This window comes from Elgaria multicarinata, chromosome 3 (assembly GCF_023053635.1).
Source record: "Elgaria multicarinata webbii isolate HBS135686 ecotype San Diego chromosome 3, rElgMul1.1.pri, whole genome shotgun sequence".
NCBI lineage: Eukaryota > Metazoa > Chordata > Lepidosauria > Squamata > Anguidae > Elgaria > Elgaria multicarinata.
Genome location: NC_086173.1, coordinates 23146471 through 23168765, shown reverse-complemented (window position 1 = coordinate 23168765; position 22295 = coordinate 23146471). Strand labels below are relative to the sequence as shown.

At 46.6% G+C, this 22295-nt stretch overlaps 1 protein-coding gene across 1 annotated transcript; it reads left to right on the top strand.

Moving 5' to 3' along the window:
* Nucleotides 1–534: 534 nt before the first annotated feature.
* COPZ1 (COPI coat complex subunit zeta 1) lies at nt 535–21733 on the top strand. Its single transcript, XM_063119606.1, has 9 exons — nt 535–711; nt 13939–14007; nt 15326–15407; nt 17653–17744; nt 18187–18242; nt 20140–20217; nt 20481–20532; nt 20900–20938; nt 21577–21733. The coding sequence occupies exons 1-9, from the start codon at nt 694–696 to the stop codon at nt 21622–21624; spliced, it is 534 nt and encodes a 177-aa protein (XP_062975676.1). The 5' UTR covers nt 535–693; the 3' UTR covers nt 21625–21733.
* The last annotated feature ends 562 nt before the right edge of the window (nt 21734–22295 follow it).

Sequence of the window (22295 nt, the reverse complement as noted above, 5' to 3'; positions counted from 1 at the left end):
ACAGCTATCCCTCTAGTATTTTTTCTCTGTCTCCCCCATTTATTTATTTATTGATTAACTTCCGACCTGTATAAGAGTTATAGTGAGCTCAAAAGCTTGCCCATGACTTTATGACTTTATCCAGTTAGTTCTAATACCGCTCTTATGTTACCGATAGAATGATATTGAGGCTTCCATTGGCAGTAGAATCGCCATGGCAACAGTTCACCCCCACCATCGCACAACCTTCGTCTTAGCCAATACCCTCAAAGAACATTTTTTAGAACGTAGCAGTCCTCCCTTCCCCATTCGCAGGACAGGCTCGCAATTTTTCCGGTCATGTGATTGTGGCTGACCCAATCATTATCCAGGACGAGGACAGCCTAACCGCTTCCTTATTCACTATGGAAACTATCGCATTCTTCCGTTCCCCACCTTCCTAGGAATTGGTCTACGGCAAGTGACCGACAGCTTTATTTTCAAATCATAAGCAGAGGCGGGGTTTCAAGGTGATCCACGCCTTCTCGCTGGAAGCTCGCCTAGCTGAAAGAGGTAGCAAGGCGTCCCGGGCAGGTTAGGCGAGGAAGACGAGAGTTAACCAATAAACTGTCGCTTAGAAAGGTGGAGGCGGGGCCTGAGGAAACGATTGGCGTGTAGCCAGCCAATGTTGTACAGCCGCGGCAGCTGCTCCACGTCGGCATCGGAGCGACCAAGATGGAGGCGCTGATCCTGGTAGGAGCCGGAGGGGCAAGAGCGGGGAGAGGGCGAATGGCTGGGGGGCGCGCCCGTTACTATGGAGACGGGCAGGTGGGCGTGGCGGAACCAGTAGGTTGCTGCTGGGGGGCTCCTTGGGCCTGGGTTGGATCTGTCGGATGGAGCCCTGGCCCAGGTTCTTGGTGGGGGCAGGGAGGTTGTTGGCCCATATGTCAAAAGAGGGGAGGGGGGAACAAACTTCTGTTAGTAGGGAGGGAGAGGAGCTCCAGATGCCACTTAGAGGCCCTCTGGTGAGCTCCTTTTATGGCAGCCTTCTCCTACCTGGTGCTTCCAGATGTGTTGGCCTGCAACTCCCAGTATCCCCCAGCCAGGCTGGGGGAAGCTGGGAGGTGTAGGCCAGCACATCTGGAAGGCACTAGTTTGGAGAAGGCTGTTTGATGGGAAATGACAGGGACTCCCGAATAAAGGTATTAATGTACTGATAGGATAATAAGGAGGCTACCAACATCTGGAGGGTACTCATTCCCCATCTCTGATGTAAAAGTTTCTTTTGGAGCACAGGGTTCCTCTCCTATGCTAGGAGGTTTTAGAACTGTAGGCCAGGGAACCTTGGGATTTTTCATTGAGATAATCAGTAGTGGGGGCTATATTTCTCTGTCACAGAGCTTGCCTACCACTACCGAAAATACCCTGCAGTTGGTGAAGAGTTCTGTGCTGTAGGGTGCACACTTAGTTCCTACAGAGCGCAAGTAGGTCCAACAGGATTGGTCAGTGCCCTGCGTGAACTGTATGTGAAATGTGGAGCACTCCCACAATCCTCTGTAAAATGTAGGTGTTCCTTGTCCAGAAAGGCTGTGTGGAAAAGGTAGATAGAAACTGAGGAAAGAAGACCTGTTCAGATGACATGCTAAGCTATGGTGGTTAAGCATTTTGAGTGAAACGTTATGGCTTAGAGTGGTGTCATGTGAACCATGATGTACAATATTGTTTGAACCATTCCTATAACCATGGTGGCTACATAACCATGGCTTAAACATGCTCACTAACCATTTGCTGCAAAAGGATTAGCAGCCTAACCATGGTGTAGCATGTTGTCTGAACAGGCCCAGTGGGTACAGTAGTGTGATCTGCGGCTTACTTGGGCATTGCAAATGTAGTGGCCCTTACTTGTAATTTTTCTTTCCTTATTTAAAGATCTATAGTCTACTTTCACTGCTTCTGGTAATATTAAAACAATCAAAGTAACAAAAACCAACATTTCAAATAAATATTAAAACAATAGAGTAGTGAAAATAGCATCAGAGTTAAAACCAACTCAGGTAATATTTTAAATAGATATCATTTGGCACCAAAAAAGCATACGAGCACATGCCGTATGAGCTTTCCATAGCAAGTGTGAGAGGCCCTTGAAGATGGGGGGATCTGGAGAAGGGCCTCCAAAGATGGCTTTGACACATGGGTCGTCATTCAGGGATGAATCTAATAGAAAATCTAATAGAAAATCTAAACAGGGTTTTCCAACCCTCTCCCTTGCTATGCCTTTAACACGGGTGGATATGTGCTGACCTCCAGATGTTGGACTGTAGATCCTCCCATTCCTCAACATTGGTTATGCTTGCTAGAGCTGATGGAAGTTGCAGTCCAACCACATCTGGAAGGCCACATGTGCCCTGCCCCTGCTTAGCTTCAGGACAGATAAAATCCGGATAAATCATAGGAAAAGCTTCACCTGGTGAATTCATTTCTACCATGCAGCTGTTACAGGAGGCCTGCCAGGAAAGAAAAAAGCCCTGATCTGTTCATGGATAGGAACATAAGAAGAGCTCTGCTGGATCAGACCAACCTCTTTCCTTTGGTGCCCATCTGGATGCTTTTGGGGGTGCTTCCAGATGGAGGGTCTTTACATTATCAATCCAAAGACATTCTGTCATTTCCTCCTTAATGATTTCTTTTTCCCGTGGGAAGAAAAAAAAGTTGAAGCAGTGGAAAAATGTGGGAGGGTAACAAATCAAAGACAATAATGTCTAGACCCCTGTAAAATTCCACTAATGAGGCAGGGCAATTGCATGATAAAGGCCTTGTCTGGAAGCACCTGGGAAACCTACAAGGATGATATGGAAGCGATAGCCTTATCTCACTGTTGCCCAACTGATAGACCTATTCTTCAGTAAGAAACCTCACCCAATTTGCCTTTTGAGGCTGAAGTTGCAATTGTAAGCACATTCCTTGAACCTGATGGAATGCATTTCTGTATGCTTAGGATTGCATTGAGATCCTTATTTGCTTGTGGGGCAGTTGTTTTCATAAAGACCATTAAGACTATAGAGAAATTATTCTGGAAAACACTTGATTTGCTGTGGGTCTCCCATGTATCAGTATATTGTAAATCGGGGATCAGTAAACTTTCACTAGCCAGAGATTGAATTTGTACACTCAGAGTACATTAATGGGCTACACTGTAACTTACTGTGACATTAAGTACTGGCTATTTATGCCTTGAAAGTATATATTTGGCATTTTAGAATCCCCTTAACCACAGTTTTCCGTTTTGAAGCCTTTGAGGTGTTTTATTTATTTATTTATTTACAATATTTATATAACGCTCCCCATTGAAAGTTTCAGAGCGGTGTACAAGATAGAATGAAAATAAAAACAGAATAAACCACTTAAAACAGATTTTAAAAGAAGCAAAAAGAGTGACTTTCCTGCTGCTTTCTTCTGAATGAGAGTGATCTTCAATTTGGAATATCTTTGCTTTTATAAGTTGCTTTGCAGGCTGGGATTGAAACCTTGATGCACTCGATAAGACCTCCCCAAACTGTATGGCCTTGGCCTTATTCTGAAGAACCACCTGTATGTATCCATCTCTTTATCATAGAATCATAGAATCATAGAATAGCAGAGTTGGAAGGGGCCTACAAGGCCATCGAGTCCAACCCCCTGCTCAATGCAGGAATCCACCCTAAAGCATCCCTGACAGATGGTTGTCCAGCTGCCTCTTGAATGCCTCTAGTGTGGGAGAGCCCACAACCTCCCTAGGTAGCTGATTCCATTGTCGCACTGCTCTAACAGTCAGGAAGTTTTTCCTGATGTCCAGCTGGAATCTGGCTTCCTTTAACTTGAGCCCGTTATTCCGTGTCCTGCACTCTGGGAGGATCGAGAAGAGATCCTGGCCCTCCTCTGTGTGACAACCTTTTAAGTATTTGAAGACTGCTATCATGTCTCCCCTCAATCTTCTCTTCTCCAGGCTAAACATGCCCAGTTCTTTCAGTCTCTCTTCATAGGGCTTTGCTTCTAGACCTCTGATCATCCTGGTTGCCCTCTTCTGAACACGCTCCAGCTTGTCTGCGTCCTTCTTGAATTGTGGAGCCCAGAACTGGACGCAATACTCTAGATGAGGCCTAACCAGGGCCGAATAGAGAGGAACCAGTACCTCACGTGATTTGGAAGCTATACTTCTATTAATGTAGCCCAAAATAGCATTTGCCTTTCTTGCAGACATATCGCACTGTTGGCTCATATTCAGCTTGTGATCTACAACAGTTCCAAGATCTTTCTCGTTTGTAGTATTGCTGAGCCAAGTGTCCCCCATCTTGTAACTGTGCATTTGGTTTCTATTCCCTAAATGTAGAACTTGGCATTTATCCCTATTAAATTTCATTCTGTTGTTTTCAGCCCAGCACTCCAGCCTATCAAGATCACTTTGAAGTTTGTTTCTGTCTTCCAGGGTATTAGCTATCCCACCCAATTTTGTGTCATCTGCAAATTTGATCAGCGTTCCCTGCACCTCCTCGTCCAAATCATTAATAAAAATGTTGAAGAGCACTGGGCCCAGGACTGAGCCCTGCGGCACCCCACTCGTTGCCTCTCCCCAGTTTGAGAAGGTTCCATTGATAAGTACTCTTTGAGTCCGATTCTGTAGCCAACTGTGGATCCACCTAATAGTTGTTCCATCTAGCCCACTTTTAGCTAGTTTGTTAATCAGAATGTCATGTGGTACTTTGTCAAAAGCTTTGCTGAAGTCAAGATATATGACGTCCACAGCATTCCCACAGTCCACAAGGGAGGTTATCCTATCAAAAAATGAGATCAAATTAGTCTGACAGGATTTGTTCCTGACAAATCCATGTTGGCTTCTAGTAATCACTGCATTGATTTCAAGGTGTTTACAGATTGACTTCTTTATAATCTGCTCCAGAATTTTCCCAGGGATGGATGTCAGACTGACTGCTCTGTAGTTCCCAGGTTCCTCCTTTTTGCCCTTTTTGAAGATAGGGACAACGTTAGCCCTCCTCCAGTCATCCGGCACTTCACCCATCTTCCATGATTTTGCAAAGATAATAGACAAAGGTTCTGAGAGTTCTTCCGCTAGCTCCTTCATTACTCTTGGATGCAGTTCATCGGGCCCTGGAGATTTGAACTCATTCAAGGAAATTAGGTGTTCTTTGACCATTTGTTTATCAATCTCAAACTGCAATCCTGCCCCCTCAACTTCTGCTTCACTTTTTCCAGGGGGGTCATAGACCCGCTTTTGGGAGAAGACCGAGGCAAAGTAGGAATTGAGCACTTCAGCCTTTTCTTTGTCATCTGTTATCAATTTGCCATCCTCATTAAGCAGCTGAACCACCATCAATCAAGCATGTTTTAAACACATGACATGCTATTATCACAAATGCGAGTTGTTTCTGCGCCATCAGCAAAACACTGATACTTTTGAAAATGGTGGGAAGCTTTTTTAATTGCAGGGTCAGCCTATGATATTTTGGAACCTTAGTTGGAAATCCAAATTATGCCCTGTTCATGTTAAAAGATATAATCGTAAATTGCATCACTTAAAATTTTATTTATTTATTATTGCATTTATATCCCATCTTTTTTCCTGCAAGGAACCCAAGGCAGCGTACATAATCCTCCTCCTCTCCACTTTATCCTCACAACAACAAACCTGTGAGGTCGGTGGGGCTGAGAATCTTTGACTGGTCCAAAGTCACCCAGTGGGTTTCTATGGCTAAGTGGGGACTAGAACCTGGATCTTCCGACTCCCAGTCTGAAACTCTAGCCACTATATCACACTGGCCTTTAATTTACTGGCCTTTAATGACATCCAAAATCTATTCTAGTATGGCCAGCCCTTGCCTGGTACATTCAGTTTTAACTTTAATTTTCAGCTTTTAGCTCTTCTGCAACAATTGTGATTTTCTTACCCCATTGCCCTTAAAAAAATAAAATGAAATAATGATCTAGAGTAGCCTTCCCCTGCTTGGTGGCCTCCAGATGTTTTGGACTACAGCTCCCAACATTCCTGACCACTGGCCATGCTGGCTTGGGCTGATGGGAATTGAAATCCCAAATATCTGGAGGGTACTAGATTGGGGAAAGCTGACCTAAAGGCTATCATCTCATTCACCTGTTCTGATGCAACTGGCAGTGGGAAAGTGGTTTTTTTTTTTACAGGCTAGCAACTAATAGCTGCCAAGTGTAGTTGGAGGGCAATAATATAAATGCATTTAAGAGAAGGATCTGTTACTGTTTATCCTGAAATAGTTTTGCAGATAAGGCATCTAATCTCTGAATGGTGACTTAGACTGTGCCAGTTTCAGGTTTTGGGGAGCACCTGGGGTAAGATGATTTCAGAGGACCCACCTTCACTTGCCTCTGGGCATAGTTGGCACCACTTCAGAGACAGAGAGACATGATAAGGCATGCTCCTTCTTGTTACTCCTCTCCATAGTTGAATGGGCAGCGGCAGCCAAGAGAAGTAGCAGGAGGGCAGGAGGCTCCAGGGATTGGTAGTGGACCACTTCCTGGAGCGTTGGCCTTTGCCAGTTGCCCCAGCTTTTGGGAAATTATGGTTGATCGGGTGGTAACCCTTTGCTGAATCTGTAGGGCCCAAAAGGGTACATGTAAATGACTTGTAAGTGGTTGTCTTATTTACTGACATATGGGAAGTATAAGCAGGGTTGTCTGCATTAGCTCTGGTGGGGTAGTTGGGTAATTTTAGACTCTGGACTTAATAGTCTTATGCCCCCACCCCCCAATAGCAATTTGTATTACTTTGCTTACTTAAAAACATGGTAAGCCAATCCTGCTCATTTACCACCACCGCCCCGCCCATTCTGCTGCTCCAAAGCCTTGCCCTGATGACTCTGTTGATTAGCTCTAAGGGGCAGTGTGGTAAAGTCAGTAGAGTGCTGCTTAGCCATGAACCTCACTGGGTGACTATAAAGAATAAAGAAAACAATTTTAGGATGTCAAGCCGTAACAGTCTGACAAGTAAAGAGGTCTAACATCTCTACTAGCTACTGGCAATTGATGTTGAATTGCTACAGTTGTGACCTCATGCCAGTCACTATCTGTCTAACCTACCTCACTGGGTTGTTGTGAAGATAAAATGGGAAACCTTCATGTCCTATGAGCTAAGCTCTTGAAGGAAGGCAATACACTAATTTGATAAATATTTTGCTGTATTTTGAAGTAGTGCTGTTCAGTATTATTTACATTGGCCCTGTTCAGAAGACCCCTTAAACCATGGCTTTAGCCATGGTGAATAAGGCTTTTTGCTTTCTGGCTTAATCTCCATGGTTAAAGCCGTGATTTAAGGTGTCTTCTTAATGGGGCCATAGGCTGCCTGTTAGTTTCCAGGTCTAATTCAAGGTGCTGGTTTTGGCCTTTAAAGCCCTAAATAGTTTGGGGCCATATGTTACACCTGTTCAAGCATTAAGATCAGCATCAGAGGACCTATTCTCTGGCCCAACAGCAAGAACCATTAGGCTTGTAAGTACTACCAATAGGGCTTTCTCAATGGTGGCCCCACACTTTTTGAACTCCCTCCCCTTGGAGATACATATGACTTCATCAGTGCTGGCTTAAAAAACCCCAAAAAAACAAAAATACAATTGTTTCAATGTGCGCTTGGTACTTAAAAATCAGTAGCTTCTGGTGGTGAAGATGTGTGCATTTAATTGAAATTGTATGCCTATGTTTTTGCAGTATCGTATGCTGCCCTGTAAAGGCAGTGTGCTGCGAAAGGCGGGTTAAAAAATCTCTTAAATAATAATGAAATAATAATTTTCATGCGGCACTATGGATGTGGATGCCAGTTTACAAAGAACACACAAAAAAGACAGGGCCACCCCCCCAAGGAACTTGCACTCTGAAGTTTGACACTGGAGGGGCAATGGAGCAGATGTGAGAGGGGGGAGAGGGAGGTTCTAGTAAATGAAAAGAATATGTATTTAATATTCAGTTACATGTACTTGGATGTAGTTGTCATATGGGATAAAGGTTTGTAGTTCAACGAAACAGTGGGCTTTGAGGAGGAGGGATTTATGGGAGGAAGAGGGGTGGTGGTGGCTGAAGCACTGGCAGATGTTCAGGGAGGCAGCTCTATGGGTAAGGGGCAGTGGGGGGGTGTCATTTGAAGGAACAGGAGACCTTTGGAAGGTTGAAGATAGTAGAGCTAGATGAGCATATGGCCAGGCAGAGTCTGTTATTTTAGCAATGCAATCAATGCAGACTAGTCAATTGCTTTAATAAAATAATGATAGCAAAATGGATGTTTTCGCAGTCCATTCTAAGTACATAGGCCCATTTTAATTGTTCATGACCATCGTCACTATGTGCTGAACTAGTGTGAGGCCAGAGATATATGCGCGCCTGAAGAATATCCACATACTAAGTTGTATGCAATGTTGTTCTGCCAACAGAAGGGACACTGCTGGTGGAATGGATTTCCGCTCCCCCATGCACCTCCCCCATCTGTTCTGGGGAGTGTGGTGGAAGTTGAAGAAACCCTAAAGCACAGGTGGGTGACTGGGTATCCTCCAGATGCTTTGGGCTACATCTTTCAGTAGCCTCTGCCAGTATGGCCAGTATTCAGGGATTATGGAAACTGTACTCTAAAACATCTGGAGGTTACCCAGTTGCCGATAGGAAGAGAAAGAAGCCCTTCCTGGCCTCAATGAACTGCAAGTGGGATTTCTGAACAATAGCTACCAATGCAGCCTTCTGTGGAGGAGAGGAGTGTCTTACGTTCGACAGCGTGGCTGCCTTGACGAGAACGCAGGATGTCGTTTTGCCGCGGAGCACGTGTCCACTTTTCCCAAGCTGCCTATATTGACCGAGAGTGGTGTGATTTGGGGGGCCGTGGTGTCCTAGGCCCTGTGTCTTCCTCCTTTTTTCAGGAAAGGCATACCTTGCTATGTGAGCTCTGCCAGCCCCAGGCAGCCCGCCGGGAATGGCCCTTCCTCTTCCGCGTGGCTCTCCGATTGCCATTTGCAAATAAAACAGCACAGACGTATTTCTTGCCGCCTCGTCTCCCTCGCCAAACGCTCCCCTTCCGCGGGGTCTTGGCAGCTGTAAAATCTTTATGGCGATGCTGCTGCTATCGCACTGACCATCTGGGCCATTGCACACCTAGTTTAATTGATTGAAGTTTAATTTATTGAAACTTCAGAATTAAATGATCAGAATAAACTGTGCAGTAACTCTTAACGTCTTGTTTTAATGGTTGATTGCTTGAGGCAGCCCTTGGCTTGAACTGGAAACCTCCAGAGAGAAATTTATGCTGCTTCTGGCCTTCTAGTCAGCACTCATTATAGATTTAAAATGTGTTTTTATTTGCTGTCTCTCCGGCGGAAGCTTGTCTCTCTGGCAAAGAGATGTATAAATTCTCCTCTGATGCTTATACAGTAAGCATTTATTCTAATTCTCTGAAAGTAAGGCAGGAGGGAGACACAGCCTTTTGCTCCACGTCTGTGGCTCTGCTTGGTCCAGATCAGGGGGTGAATATTCCTCTGATGGCATTTGTATGGATTTTTGGCTGGCTGGCTTTGGGGCGTCGTGTTGTTGTGCCTGCAGTTTCAAAGGGCTTCAGTGGGGAATCTGGACTCCCCATCTTGCTGTAAAACAGAGATTCTCAAACTGCTGTTGGCAGGCATTGCCCACGGGGCAGGTAAAATATTATAGGAGGAGAGGTAAAATTCCCACTGCACATCTGCCTGCCTCCTAAGTTTGCCAGGCAAATTTATGTGCCTGTGTATGAATGAGGTTGAAGGCAACAGAAGGAGAATCTAAATTTGTCTGCCTTGTTGCTCCTCCACCTGATAATGGATGAGCCACAGGGGGTTCTGAAACCAGTCTCTTTTCCCCCCTTCTCCTCCTTTGTATGAGGCAGGATAGTTTCTGCTGAACTGGCAAGAGAGACCCCTGACAAATGGAAACCTCTTTAGAGCTATGGTTTAGAAAACTGGTTTCCTTCACCAATCCCTTTCCAAGTGGACTTGCCGGTAGGGGAACTCTAGCAACATTGGCCACAGATCTCCTGCTTGTTGAAGAGCCTTCCTGGAAGTCCACTTTGGATGGGTACTTAGTTTGTCCAGGGTGCTGGCCAGTCCTGTTGGGCCTCCTCATTGCTTTGTGTGAGCTAAGAGCATGCCCTGGAGCAGATGTGAGTTTTAGGAGATGCCTGGTGAGCAGTCTTTCAGGGTAAATTGGCTGGCACCATCTTCTCATGTGAGCAACTAACCCCTGATAAGCTGCCGAGGATTCCCAGGATTCCCTGGAGCATACTGTGAGAATAACTGCATTAGACAGTGTTGAGAGCTTCCAACCCATAACAGTTCTAGGATCAGGACTATTCTCTTGTTAGAATTATGACTGGCTGCCCTGTTGTGATGCTGGCCCAGAACCACAGGAGTCCGCAATGGGCCAGTGATAATTTCCAACTCATCGTAGTGTTCCATGAAATACAGGCAGGTTGCTCTGCAAAAGGGTGCTGTATTCAGGGAGGAGAGGGCGTCTGCTGTTATAATAGCTCCAGGGAAGAATAGAGAGGCTTCCATTCCCATGGTGGCTGGGCATGCGAGTCTCTCAAAATCAGAGCAGAGGCATTCTCCCCACTGGCTCTTTGGGCTTGGGTGGGGCGATCAGGCTTAGAGTCCCTGTAGAGTAGCAGATCCGCCTGCTAATCTGCTCCCATGGAGGGGCTGTTGCAGCGCTTGAGGTGAAGTTCTGTTATACACTCTGACTGTGGCTATGTGGAAGTCAGTGCATCACAGAACTTTGTCTCGAGAGCTTTCCAGCATCCAGCAGGGAAGAGCTGTGTCTTTTCTGGTCCTTCCTTTCTCTTGCTTCATGGGTTTATTGGGAACTTAGGGAGCTGCCTTGGTCCATCTAGCCAAGTATTGCCTACACTGACTGGCAGCAGCTCTCCAGGGTTTCAGGCAGAAGTTTCCCCCCTACTTGTAGACCCCAGGGATTGAACCTGGGACTTTCTGCATGCAAAGAGCAATGGCCCTTCCTTTTGAAGCCAATTGAAGCACCCCTCCCTGTAAGCACTAACCAAGTCATCACATTGAGCTACAGGCATGGCAGTTTGGCCCTGTGTGCAGACCTGTTTTAATCTCTCTTTGAGATAGGCACGTCCAGGATGCATCTTGGCCTAGTGGTAGAAGCTATAACTGTAGTCATTGCTCTTGGCCACATCATGTGCTACTGTTGAGTGTAGAGCGGTAGCTATCAATCTTTTCTGACACAGGACTCACCCTTGATGTGGGACCTGCTGTAATTCTTTTTTGAACCATACACGTGCAACTTTCTTTTTGTCTGGCTAGGGCAACCAGATGCAACTGCAGCTTGCTGCGAGCTGAAATCTCTGTTCTTTGCAACTATTAAAAGTTAAAGAGCCTTGCCTTCTTTTGCTTCTAGCTACGACCCACTACTTTCTCTCTGTCTCTTTAAAAAAAGGAGTGGGTGGGTGGGGGAGAAACAGTAGTGCACCCATTGGTGGAATTAATGTGTGGGTTTCAATTCATTAATTGAAAATGGATGGTTTAGAGAATGACAACTGCAAAATGTGGTGGGGCAGGCTGTGTGTATAATACTGTACTCCTAGCTCCTGTGGCTTTATGGCTCTTGATGCGGTTTTCAGCAAGGTTGCTTTTTAGCCACCATGGTCCTGGGGCTCCCCTTGGTGGTGAAGGGCTAGAAGTTGGCCAAGGTGGGAATGGGATTGGTGCTTGGGACACAGATTGGAGCAGGTCCAGGATGTCAGGGCGGCCTGCCTAGGGCTTAAGTTCATCATACAAACTGGGCCTCTCCGATGATGATGTATAATAGCACAATCAGTGTACAAGTATGTCTCATGGAATCCTTCTTGATGGTACAGGAAGGTGTTAAATCCGAGGCACTGTGGATTGGTGATATGTTGGCAAAAGCCACCTCTTAGGGTAGTCAGGTTCTCTTCTAGTCATTGAGCTCACCTGCCCTATTGGATAAACAGAGGTGTGATGTGCCATAAATATTCCCTTTCCCAGTCACTTCCTGTCCAAGAAACTGTTGGGCCTGATACCAGTAGAGTCATTCTGTGCCACATGGATCCTCTTTGGAATGGGGACATTCTCCTGCAGGAGAATTCAAGTCCTGCTGTGCTGGTGCTGATGCAGCCCCAGGTGGAAACAGGGTAGGCCTAGAAGGAGGTTTTTCTGTGGAGGAGGTTGAAATGAGACCTCCTTTCCCCCCGCAATTGGCTTATTCTCCATTGGACACGGTGGTGGTGGGGGACTTCACACGTTCTCCCAGCACCGAGGGCACTGCTTCCATGTCTGCAGGGGTGCCCGTACGGGAATAACATGGGTGGTGCATAGGTTCTTCTCATGGATTCGCCACTCCAACGACAGAGAAGGGTGCTAATTGGGTGGGAAAGACCCACAAGATCAGCCCTGTTCAGTCGGTCGCAGTGTGGAACTATGCCATGTGGAAAGAGGAGCTCCCAGGCTCCTGGAAGAGCAGGGGCTGAGTCACTGTGAAAAGGATCTTCTGTCAAAGTTCAGGGAAAGGAAGGAAGGTTTTCCTACAGAAAAACACTGGCTTTCATTGCTTTGAAGCTGCCAGTGGGGTGGCCTGAGTTGAGAACTGTTGGCACCATCCAGGCACACAGTCCCTTTCCTTCAGCCTCTGGCTAAGGCAGTGTTAAAGATGCATGCAAGAATTCAGGCCTATACAACCTAGTTCACCAAGCTGAATATGGCCCAGCAGCCATCCATTGTGACCTACCTGGTACTCACTGTCATTGTGACCTACCTGGTACTTGACAGCCTCGCTCTCATGACCTACCTGGTACTTGACAGCCTCACTCTCTTTGTGACCTACCTGGTACTTGACAGCCTCGCTCTCATTTTCCCTCCAGTCCCATATAGGTACCCTTGGTGGTAGGCTGCCCTACATGGCTGGTGGATTGTGAACTGTAGAGGCCTGGAAAGATTGGTATGGACACGTGGGGCTTTGTTATGTATGGTTTCAACCACTCCTTCAAATTATTTCATGTGCAGGGCATATTGAAATTGTACCAGGCAAGAATGGTACTTGATACCTGGCATACAATTCAGCAGCTTGAGAATCCCAGCTTTCATCTTAAAGGGGGAAATTGTTAGGTACTTAGCAGAGTTTAAGTAAAAGCACATCAGCCTTCGACCCTTTGCTCAACGACAGAGTGCCCTCTCAAAAGAAATACTCACAGACGTGGAGTTCCTTCAGTAAAAGAGTTTACTGTGGCATATCAACATACATAGTTCCCAACACATAATCTTCCATCGACCAGCAACAACAAGAAAAAGAAACGTTCAATATGTACAACTATATATACATTCAGAAACTAGATGATGACACTATTGCATCAGTCAATTATTCAATTAGGGATAAGGGGGGAACGTCTCCCCTTATCTTTGACCTTTACAGTTTCATCATTAACTAGCAACAACTGCTGTGATACTGAAACTCGAACTCTATGCCAAGTCCAGTTTTATTCAGGGCTTATCTTTCTGTAGATAAATTTTCTGCCCTGACAGAAATAAAGGCAAGTTTCTAGTCCTCATGACTATGGAGATAAGCTTAAAACCATGTGGGTAGTGACATGAAACCTTGGAAGCTGGAGAGGGGCTGTGTAGTGGTTAGCAGGTGGGTTTTAAGTATTCTTCCCTATGCCTTAATAGAAGGGGAAAGAAGCAAAAGTATGCAGATCTGCTTAATTTGTGGGACTTTTCCATCCTCACAACATCTGGATTAATTTTTGCACAGAATTCAGATAAGATTTTGTCTTCATACATGCCCAGCTCTGTTCTGTGATGTCACCCCATCTCTGTGGCCCCACTCCTGGGTGGGTTAACCTGTAGAGCTCAGGCTGCAGCTGGAGGGAGGAGCACACGGTGTTGGTTGGCTAGAACCATGACATTGTGCCTTCCTTTGCAGGAGCCGTCTCTCTATACAGTCAAAGCCATCCTGATCTTGGACAATGATGGAGACCGTCTGTTTGCCAAGGTAAGCCTTCTTAGAATCCAGAAGGGGTGAGTAGGTGCAGGGCTCTAGGGGAGAGGCTGAGCAACTTTTGGCTCTCCTCATGTTTTGGCCTACAATGCCCACCCCCCATCAGCCCTAGCCAGCATAACCAGTGATGAGGGATCATGGGAGTTGTAGGTCAAAACATCTGGAGGACCACAAGTGGCTCAGTCCTGCTCTAAGGGGTTGAAGCAAGGCAGCTTGGCAGAATTATCTTTAAGATGCTCTTATGGGCAGCCAGCTTGGGTTGCTGCTTTCTGAGCAAGAAGGACATTGCCCTGCCCGCCTGGGCCCATTGAGGCAACATGAGCCTTATCTTAACTCTTGCTAGTAGACGTTTATTCATTTCATTTATCCAGTCATTACATTTTCTGTAACGCCCACTAGCCAAAGCTCTCTGGGAGGTTTACAAAGATTAAAAGCCTTAGAAATACAATTTTGTATATAACTAAAACCATTTACATGCAAACACTTAAACAGACGACACACATATCTAAACAATTGTAACAATCAACAATCCCAGGATCCGATTATTACACACTTTCCAGTGTGTAAGATTCATATCAGTGGGGGCATTCCAGCATTTTCTGCAGGCTCCATTCATTCACACACAGGCCTTTCTTGCAGGAGTGACTAACATCCAATTTCTCCATGCAGTCCTTGGTAGCTGCAGGATTGTTTGCTGGCAATGCTGTCCCACTCATGTAATCAGTGTCTACTGAAGAAGTTCCAATGTAGAAGGTCTCTTTTTCCTTTACTATGCTATCACACCCAGTTCTGTATTTGCTGCCTTGGCAAAGGAGGGTAGTATATTCCCTTGCCCATAGCTAAACTGGTGTGTTTTACTGGAGAGTGTATGGGACCTGGGTTCAAATCCCAGCTGAGCCATGCCTTCACCCAGAAGGCCTTGTCTCTGCCACATCTTAGGCTTTTTAGTGAGGTTTATTATGACGGGAAGCTATTGTTGATACACTTTCCATACCTTGAAAGTATAGCAGATTGTACATGAAAATCAGGGATTGGGAACCTGTGACCCTCAGGAAGCTGCTGGACTCCAGCTCCCATCAGCCCCAGCCAGTATGCCCAGTGGTCAGTGATGCTGGGAATTGTAGTCCAACAACCTTGGGAAAGCCACAGGTTCCACACCCCAGGTTGAAATCCATAATTGCATGATTTATTTATTTAAAGCATAATAATCACATTGTCACATTTGTGAAGCTCGCTTGAGAAGTATTTGAACCTGGCAAGTTGTTTGCATGCTGTTACTGTCATGTGCCGAACCTTTTCTTTTCCCCTGCAGTATTACGATGACACGTACCCCACCGTCAAGGAGCAGAAGGCCTTTGAGAAGAATATTTTCAACAAGACCCACAGGACAGATAGTAGGTTCTGCCGGGGAGTGCGATGGGAGGAGGGCATCTGGGATGGCAATATAGAGAAGGTTAATTGATCTCATCTGAGGTCCTTTTGGGAATCGCTGAAGGGGGGCCACATCGCCAGTGACTGATCTGTGGCTCTCTTTGTCACCTAAAAGGCGAGTAAGGGGAGGGGGGGCATGATCACATTTCTAAAATTCTGCATTGTGTGGAGAAAATGGTGTAGTAACTCACACACACCGAGGTTTGAGGGCCAAAGTGAAGTTTATTGAACATACACAGAGTTTAAGTAGCCAAATCCCTGCTCCTTCTTCCCCCTCCTTCTCGGCCGAAACTCCTTTGATCACCTCGCTTGTATCCTGAATCAACACCTTTAATCCCTTCTGTCTGTCGAGTTAGTCTGCCCTCATGTTTGTTCCATGCTAGTCTGGAAGTTCAACAGGACATGCTTGCAGTTAGACAATGGCCAATTTACTGGGATGAAGATAACGACAAAAGCCCGTTCTGCCCACGGACAGTTTTCTATCAACATGGAATTCCGGGCCTGTGTGTCATACTTCAAAATGGAGAGGGGAAAATGTTTCTCCCTCTTGCATAACACTAGAGCTTGCTTGTGTGTGTGTGTGTGTGTGTGTGTGTGTGTGTGTGTGGTGCAATGAATGGTGGGAGATCCAGGACCGGTTAAAGGAAGTACTTCACACTATTCATCAACTTAAGAGTCTTCCGGAATTTAAGAAAGCTATAAAGACTGATCTCTTCCAGAAGGCCTACCCAGTCGAATTTTAAGATGCCTTTTAATAATGTGCTGCTTTTAATAATGTATTAGTTTTATATCTTTTAATCAATTATATGTATTTTATGGTGTTTGCATTTGTGTTGTACCCTGCCTCAATCCAGAGGGAGAGGCAGGTAACAAATAAATATATTAGTAGTAGAAGTAGTAGTAGTTAAACAATAGAATTCGCTATCATACGGTGTGGTGACATCTACCATTTTAAACAAATTAGATAAATGCACGGAGGATAAGGCTGTCAGTAGCTACTAGTCACAATATCTTACTTCCAGCCTGCCTCTTTATACCCATTGCTGGGGAACATGAGCTGGAGGATGCTGTTGCGCTCATGTCCTGCTTATGGGCTTCCCAGAGGAAGCTCATTGGCGACAGTGGAGGGACAGGATGCGAACTGGACAGGCCTTTGGTGTGATCTAGCAGGGATCTCCTTATGTGAAACTCTCTGAGGAACAGACTTTGAAAGCAACCAATAGCTGATACATTATGTATCCACCTAGCTCTGTTGTGGTGATGAGGGACGAGGGATATCGGGAATGTACTTAAACTGCCCTGGTATTATAAGATAAAAAGTAGTATATAAATATTTTAAATCAGGGGTGCAGAACTATTTTAGGGTGATGGGGTGGATTGCCTCCCCCCGGGCCCATCGTAGGCTGAATGATATCCTGGGGCATAGCCTGGCCCCTTGAATTTCGTTCCCCACCCTTTTTTCTCACTCCGTGTCTCCTTCCAGTATGGAGAAAGGGACTTGGCCAGCATCAGCAACAACATATGGCTTTGTGCAGCTCCCAGCACCCCCTTGGAGACTGGAGATAACTGCGAGCTGGTTGAAATTGGAGATAACAGTGAGGATGTGGGGCAGCAGCTGCTCTTCCTAGCCTAGGCAAGTCTCGCTGCCCTGCATCCCTGCTGTTACCTCCAACTGGGAGATCCCTCCAGAGGGCCACGCGTAAAGCGTACACCCCACCCCTTGAAGGAACCCCAAGGGGGTCCATGGGCTGGATTAGGGTGCCCTGTGGACTAGAGGGTCTGTACTCGTTTTAAATAAATAAATCATTCAGGTTTCCGTCTCCAAAAGCAGCTGCTCTATATAAATTTGTACTGCTGAGCTAGCACAATTTCATGGGTGGATTCCATGCACGGATGTGCGGTAGTGTGCAGCTAGGCATGATTGCTGGCGCGTGGCAGGGGCAGTGTCCACACTATGTTGGATATGGTGCCACACCTGGTTGTAGTGCACCACAGCATTCCAGTTTAAACAGACATGCAGGTGTGGTTCTTCCCCCAGCAGTGCAAACCTAGAGTTTGCGATGCCTCTAGATAACACGTTATTGCTACGCCACTAATAATGGGAAAAGGTGACTGCACTGGAGCATTACCCTTCTTCAGGACTGGGAATGTCTTCACGTGCTCTTCCTGCTCTCCTTTCACTTAATTTTGTCTCCCTTCCCTCTCCAGGTGAGATTGCCCTCCTAGAGGGGCTGACGGTTGTTTACAAGAGCAGCATCGACCTGTATTTCTACGTCATCGGCAGTTCCTATGAAAATGAGGTGGGTAATCCCGACATGGCAAAGCCTCTCTCTGCGCCGCTTGTGCAGAAGAACGCATGGCTTCAGCCGTCCTGCCTTCCACACAGAGTCTGTGTTACTCATACTCTTTGTTTTGCTTGAGATTGTTGGATTTCCCTGTGGCACAAAGCATGTTTGAGGTGCTGCTGATCATCACTGGAAAGCTGTGACAAGGACAGTTCACTGAACCTCTAGATAACAGCCCCAGAGAGGAATTGAAAACTCCAGAGACTCTTTGGGGGTGGGGTGGGGGGTTGTCAACAGCAAAATGAACTTAGTTTACCATACTGTTTTCTGGGGCCTGGCAATTGATGCCATTGTATTGCCCCTGTATGTATATGCCCCAAATGCTGCAGAGCTGGCTTTGCCTGGGGCTAGTTCTATGCGTGTGCATTGACTGTATGTCTATGCGATTCCTTTGCAGCTGATGCTCATGGCTGTGCTCAACTGCCTCTTCGACTCACTCAGTCAGATGCTGAGGTAAGTATCTCCTTTCCGGTCATGTCCAAACCTGTCATTCAGGGCAGGGTCAAATTTGGGAGCAGGGTAAAATGGGCTTTCTGTGTTGGATACACCACTGAGAACACATTGGCTCAGCTCAGACGACACGTTAGTCAACGGTGGACTATTTAATAGGACTTAATCACTGCGAAAGATGCGCTGTGTCCATCGCTGGAGAAAGAAGCCCCGGCGGAGCCCTCTCTCCTCTTGACAGGAGGTGGGACTTCTCCTCTGCTGCAGCCGCTGCTCGGCAACGGATGCGCTGCCTCTCCACACAGTTCAGAAGACACTTTAAACCATGGCTTTAACCATGGTGGTTAAGCCAGAAAGCCAGACTGTGTTCAGAAGACATCTTAAACCACAGCTTTAACCATGGTGAATAAGGCTTTTTGGTTTATTCACCATGGTTAAAGCCATGGTTTAAGGTGTCTTCTGAACATGGCCTGGCTTTCTGGCTTAACCGCCATGGCTAAGGCCATGGTTTAAAGTGTCTTCTGAGTGGGGCCAGTATGCCTCTCCTCCTCACAAAATGGGGGCGCTCCAGTAAGGTAAGCGGTAACCAGTGCCGGCATTCAGTGGGGAGGGCCGAGAAGTGTGGGTGGGTGGGAGAGATGACAACTCCACGGAGTGGAAATAGTATACTCCATCGAGCAGCACTTCTGTGTTGCCCAAAGCCGCCCCGGAAATAGGCATCTGTGGACTATTTCCACTCTGTGGACTAAAGTGTCATCCGAACTCACCCAGTCACTTTTTAAATTTATATATAAGTAGGTTGAAGTCCAAGCAAATTGGTTGTGTCAGTGGACTGAATTGTCTTGGAACAAGTCTTGTAAATGCTTCACTGTCTAGATTGTAACTCTCAAGCCCTGGTTCATCACAGCTCTCTGCATTCCTCAACCCCCCCCCCCTCACCTGTCCCGGGATGTGCGAAGTCTCAATATGGACAACACAAATCTATCCCATTTTCACACACATGCCTGACTCTGTTACAAAAAAAATGTGTTAAGCAACTCAGGCATGGGATGAAGTATGTCAGCCATGATAAGAGCAAATAAAACTTCTCATCTCTCTCCTGTTGGCAGGGATGTGGGGAGAGGGAGGGGTCTCACAGGAGGGGTCGAGCTAATAGCCATACGTGAACGGAGAGAGGAAAGGGATCTTTGGTACCAGATGTGCAGGAATTGGCTACTATCCAAGCCAAGCTGCATTTGCAAGCAGGTGGCTTGTTCCTTTTTACCCGTTGAAGTCGGTGTGAATACTGCAGTGAAGAGCAGTAAGAAAGGCTTTCTTAATTTATTTATATTAGGTGTGTCTGGCATGGTGGAGGTCCAGAGTCTGACCACCAAGGCATCTTGGCTTTTGTTCTTTCAAAAGAAAATAGAGGGATGACACCAGATAGAAGTGGACTGATCGAGTGGGACTTCCAGTGGCCAAGGGGGCATGGCTTCCAGGCCCTTCAGCTTCTGGCTTCCTCACTGATGGTTAGCAGAAGCAGAGTATATTATGGCAATCAATAGATGAATCAATGCACATTTGCCCGACTTGTGAGGGCTGTGCAATTTGGCTTTTCTTGTTGTAGGCGATGGCATTCTTTTGTGTGGTGTGAATGTAGGTGTGCACAGTATACACACATTTAAAGGCAGACCTTTTCCAAGGATTTGTACCATGGTTTAGGTTGCAAGCACTGGTATCCAGTGCAGAATTGAGCATCCTGAGATGATAAATGAGTTGCTAGTCTTCCTTGTTGCACAGTAAAGCTTCAAAATGTGGGATGTGTGGATGCTCTGGGCTCTTAGGATCAGTCTGGCTCTGGGTGCGAAGATAATATTTAGGTCCTCAGCTCCTCCCTGAGCAGATTTGGTGTCTTCATTTGCAGGAAGAACGTGGAGAAACGAGCCCTCCTGGAGAACATGGAGGGCCTGTTCCTGGCAGTGGATGAAATCGTGGATGGGGGGTGAGTCCGGCCACTACGATACACAGCACATGAGGGCCAGAAATCTGCTAGGCGTGCATCTCCTTTCATACCTGGAGCCCCAAACTCTCTTATATCTGAATAGCATATGGTGCATACCTGAGTGTGTCTGGGCAGAATGTGTATTCCCGATTGCAGGCCTTGCTTTTCATACAGCCACCTGCACCACTCCTTCCACCCACCCAAAGCGCTACCACAGATCGTAGCCCCCGCCCAGTGGCTGATTCCCCCTTCATCTCTTACAGGGTGATTCTTGAGAGTGACCCCCAGCAGGTGCTACATAGAGTTGCAGTGCGGGTAAGTGAGCCCCATCGCTCTTCTTCTTCCTTGCATGCCTGTCCAGTAGGCCTGACCTTTCTAACCTGCCCCAGCTTGAGGGGCACAAGGCGCCCCATGGCTTTGCGTTTTGGTAACAGAGGGAAACTGGCTGCAATTGCATGGGGTTGATGGGTGTAGGGGAGAGAAGAGGTGGAGGATAGCTCTACATTTGGATGACTAAATTGCCTTTTGGACGGCCCTTTTGAACAGTCCCCTAAAAACCTCCTGGATAGGAACACATAGATCCAAGTGTAGTTGAGTGTTGAAGAGTGTGTGGACCTATTTTCAGAAGCATCCATGAGAATTTCTGTACCCCCTCAGACTATTTTCTTCTTCCTTATTTCAGGGGGAGGATGTTCCTCTTACAGAGCAGACGGTCTCACAGGTAGGTCAACTGGCCTGGTCTTGTTAAGTATCCTTCATTAAATCCTGCTTCCTGCATTCTTTCCTGCATGCTTCCCTGGCCCTCCTTCCTACGGAAACATCCTGGCTCATTAAACCAGAAGGCCTTAGTGGAAGCCAGCATTGAGTTTATTTCCAGGGCTACCACCCAGAGGACATTCCTGCAATTGTGGGTTTGGGAGTTGGATCCAGAATATGTGGAGAATCTGGACATCCATTTATAAACAACAACAACACCCTAGCTTTTACGCCTTATGGCGAAGTTTGAAGCCCTGTAGATTATACAGTATCTCACAGGACAGAGAAATCCTGTGCAGGATTTCTAACCTTTCACCTTTCAAAGGGTAGGACTTCAGCACTCTGCTTAGCAGCACAAATGCTTGCAGGTTTTATACAGGGCCCAGAATTTCAATTTTATTAGTTCGGAGTTTGCACAGCCTTGGATTTTCCCTTTTCTGTTTGGGCATGCTTGCGCTATAAACCCCTCTTCCAAGATTTAAGGCCTTTTCTGCTGATAGTTTCCCAGCAACAGCATGCGTTGGTGGGGGGAGTATTTATGGAGAGTTGTTGACTGGATCCCGTGGGCTGCACATATCTTGACCCTTCAACGTCTATTTGCAGGTACTGCAGTCAGCCAAGGAACAGATCAAGTGGTCACTACTGCGATGAGGAGCCACGTGGGATTTGCCCCATTGACCTGCTGTGTCCCCAGCTGCCCCCTTCCCCCACCTGTTTGTCTCACACTGACCAAAACATAACATGACCAGTTTTCGATGTATCTGATCTCCAGCTTTTTCTGAGTCTCATCACTGTCCTAGGGGTTGTTGGTGCCAGCGGGGAACCCATGAGCAGGGCTGTTTTCGTTGTTGCATCTTACTTCAGGGAATGCTCCTCCCTGTAGGGCAGGCATACATGGTGTGCAGGCTTCATGCACCCCCCCCCAAAGGCCTTGACTGCAGCCCCCCAGAAGTGTCCTGATCCGCAGGAATCACCAATTTCCCCGTTCCCTGTACTCTCCATTCCTTCCCCAGAGATCTTCATACAAGCCGCTCTTTCCCCACTGTGGCTACCGAGAAAAGGGTGATCTGTATCCATTTTGCTGGGATGGGTGCGAGTCCAATTCTCAAGCCAGCGTCATATAAACCCTGGGGGCTGAAAAGGTTATGTGTCTGTGCTGTGGAGGAAGTGCTCCCCTACCTGTTGTCCTCCCTCTACTCTGGGCACCCTCCATAGTCCAAAAGTTTTGTAAGAGCGTTCTCATCTTCTGATCCTCTTCAGCGCCTTTCCCCAGATTAGCATGTGCTCCCGAGTGTCTGCCACCCTAATATATGCCCCCTGCC

What these genes read in the sequence shown, in the direction of transcription:
- COPZ1 (XM_063119606.1), top strand. An exon ending in GCAGTTCCTATGAAAATGAG is followed by an intron (nt 17,745 to 18,186) that starts GTGGGTAATCCC and finishes ATTCCTTTGCAG; the next exon opens with CTGATGCTCATGGCTGTGCT. An exon ending in TCACTCAGTCAGATGCTGAG is followed by an intron (nt 18,243 to 20,139) that starts GTAAGTATCTCC and finishes CTTCATTTGCAG; the next exon opens with GAAGAACGTGGAGAAACGAG.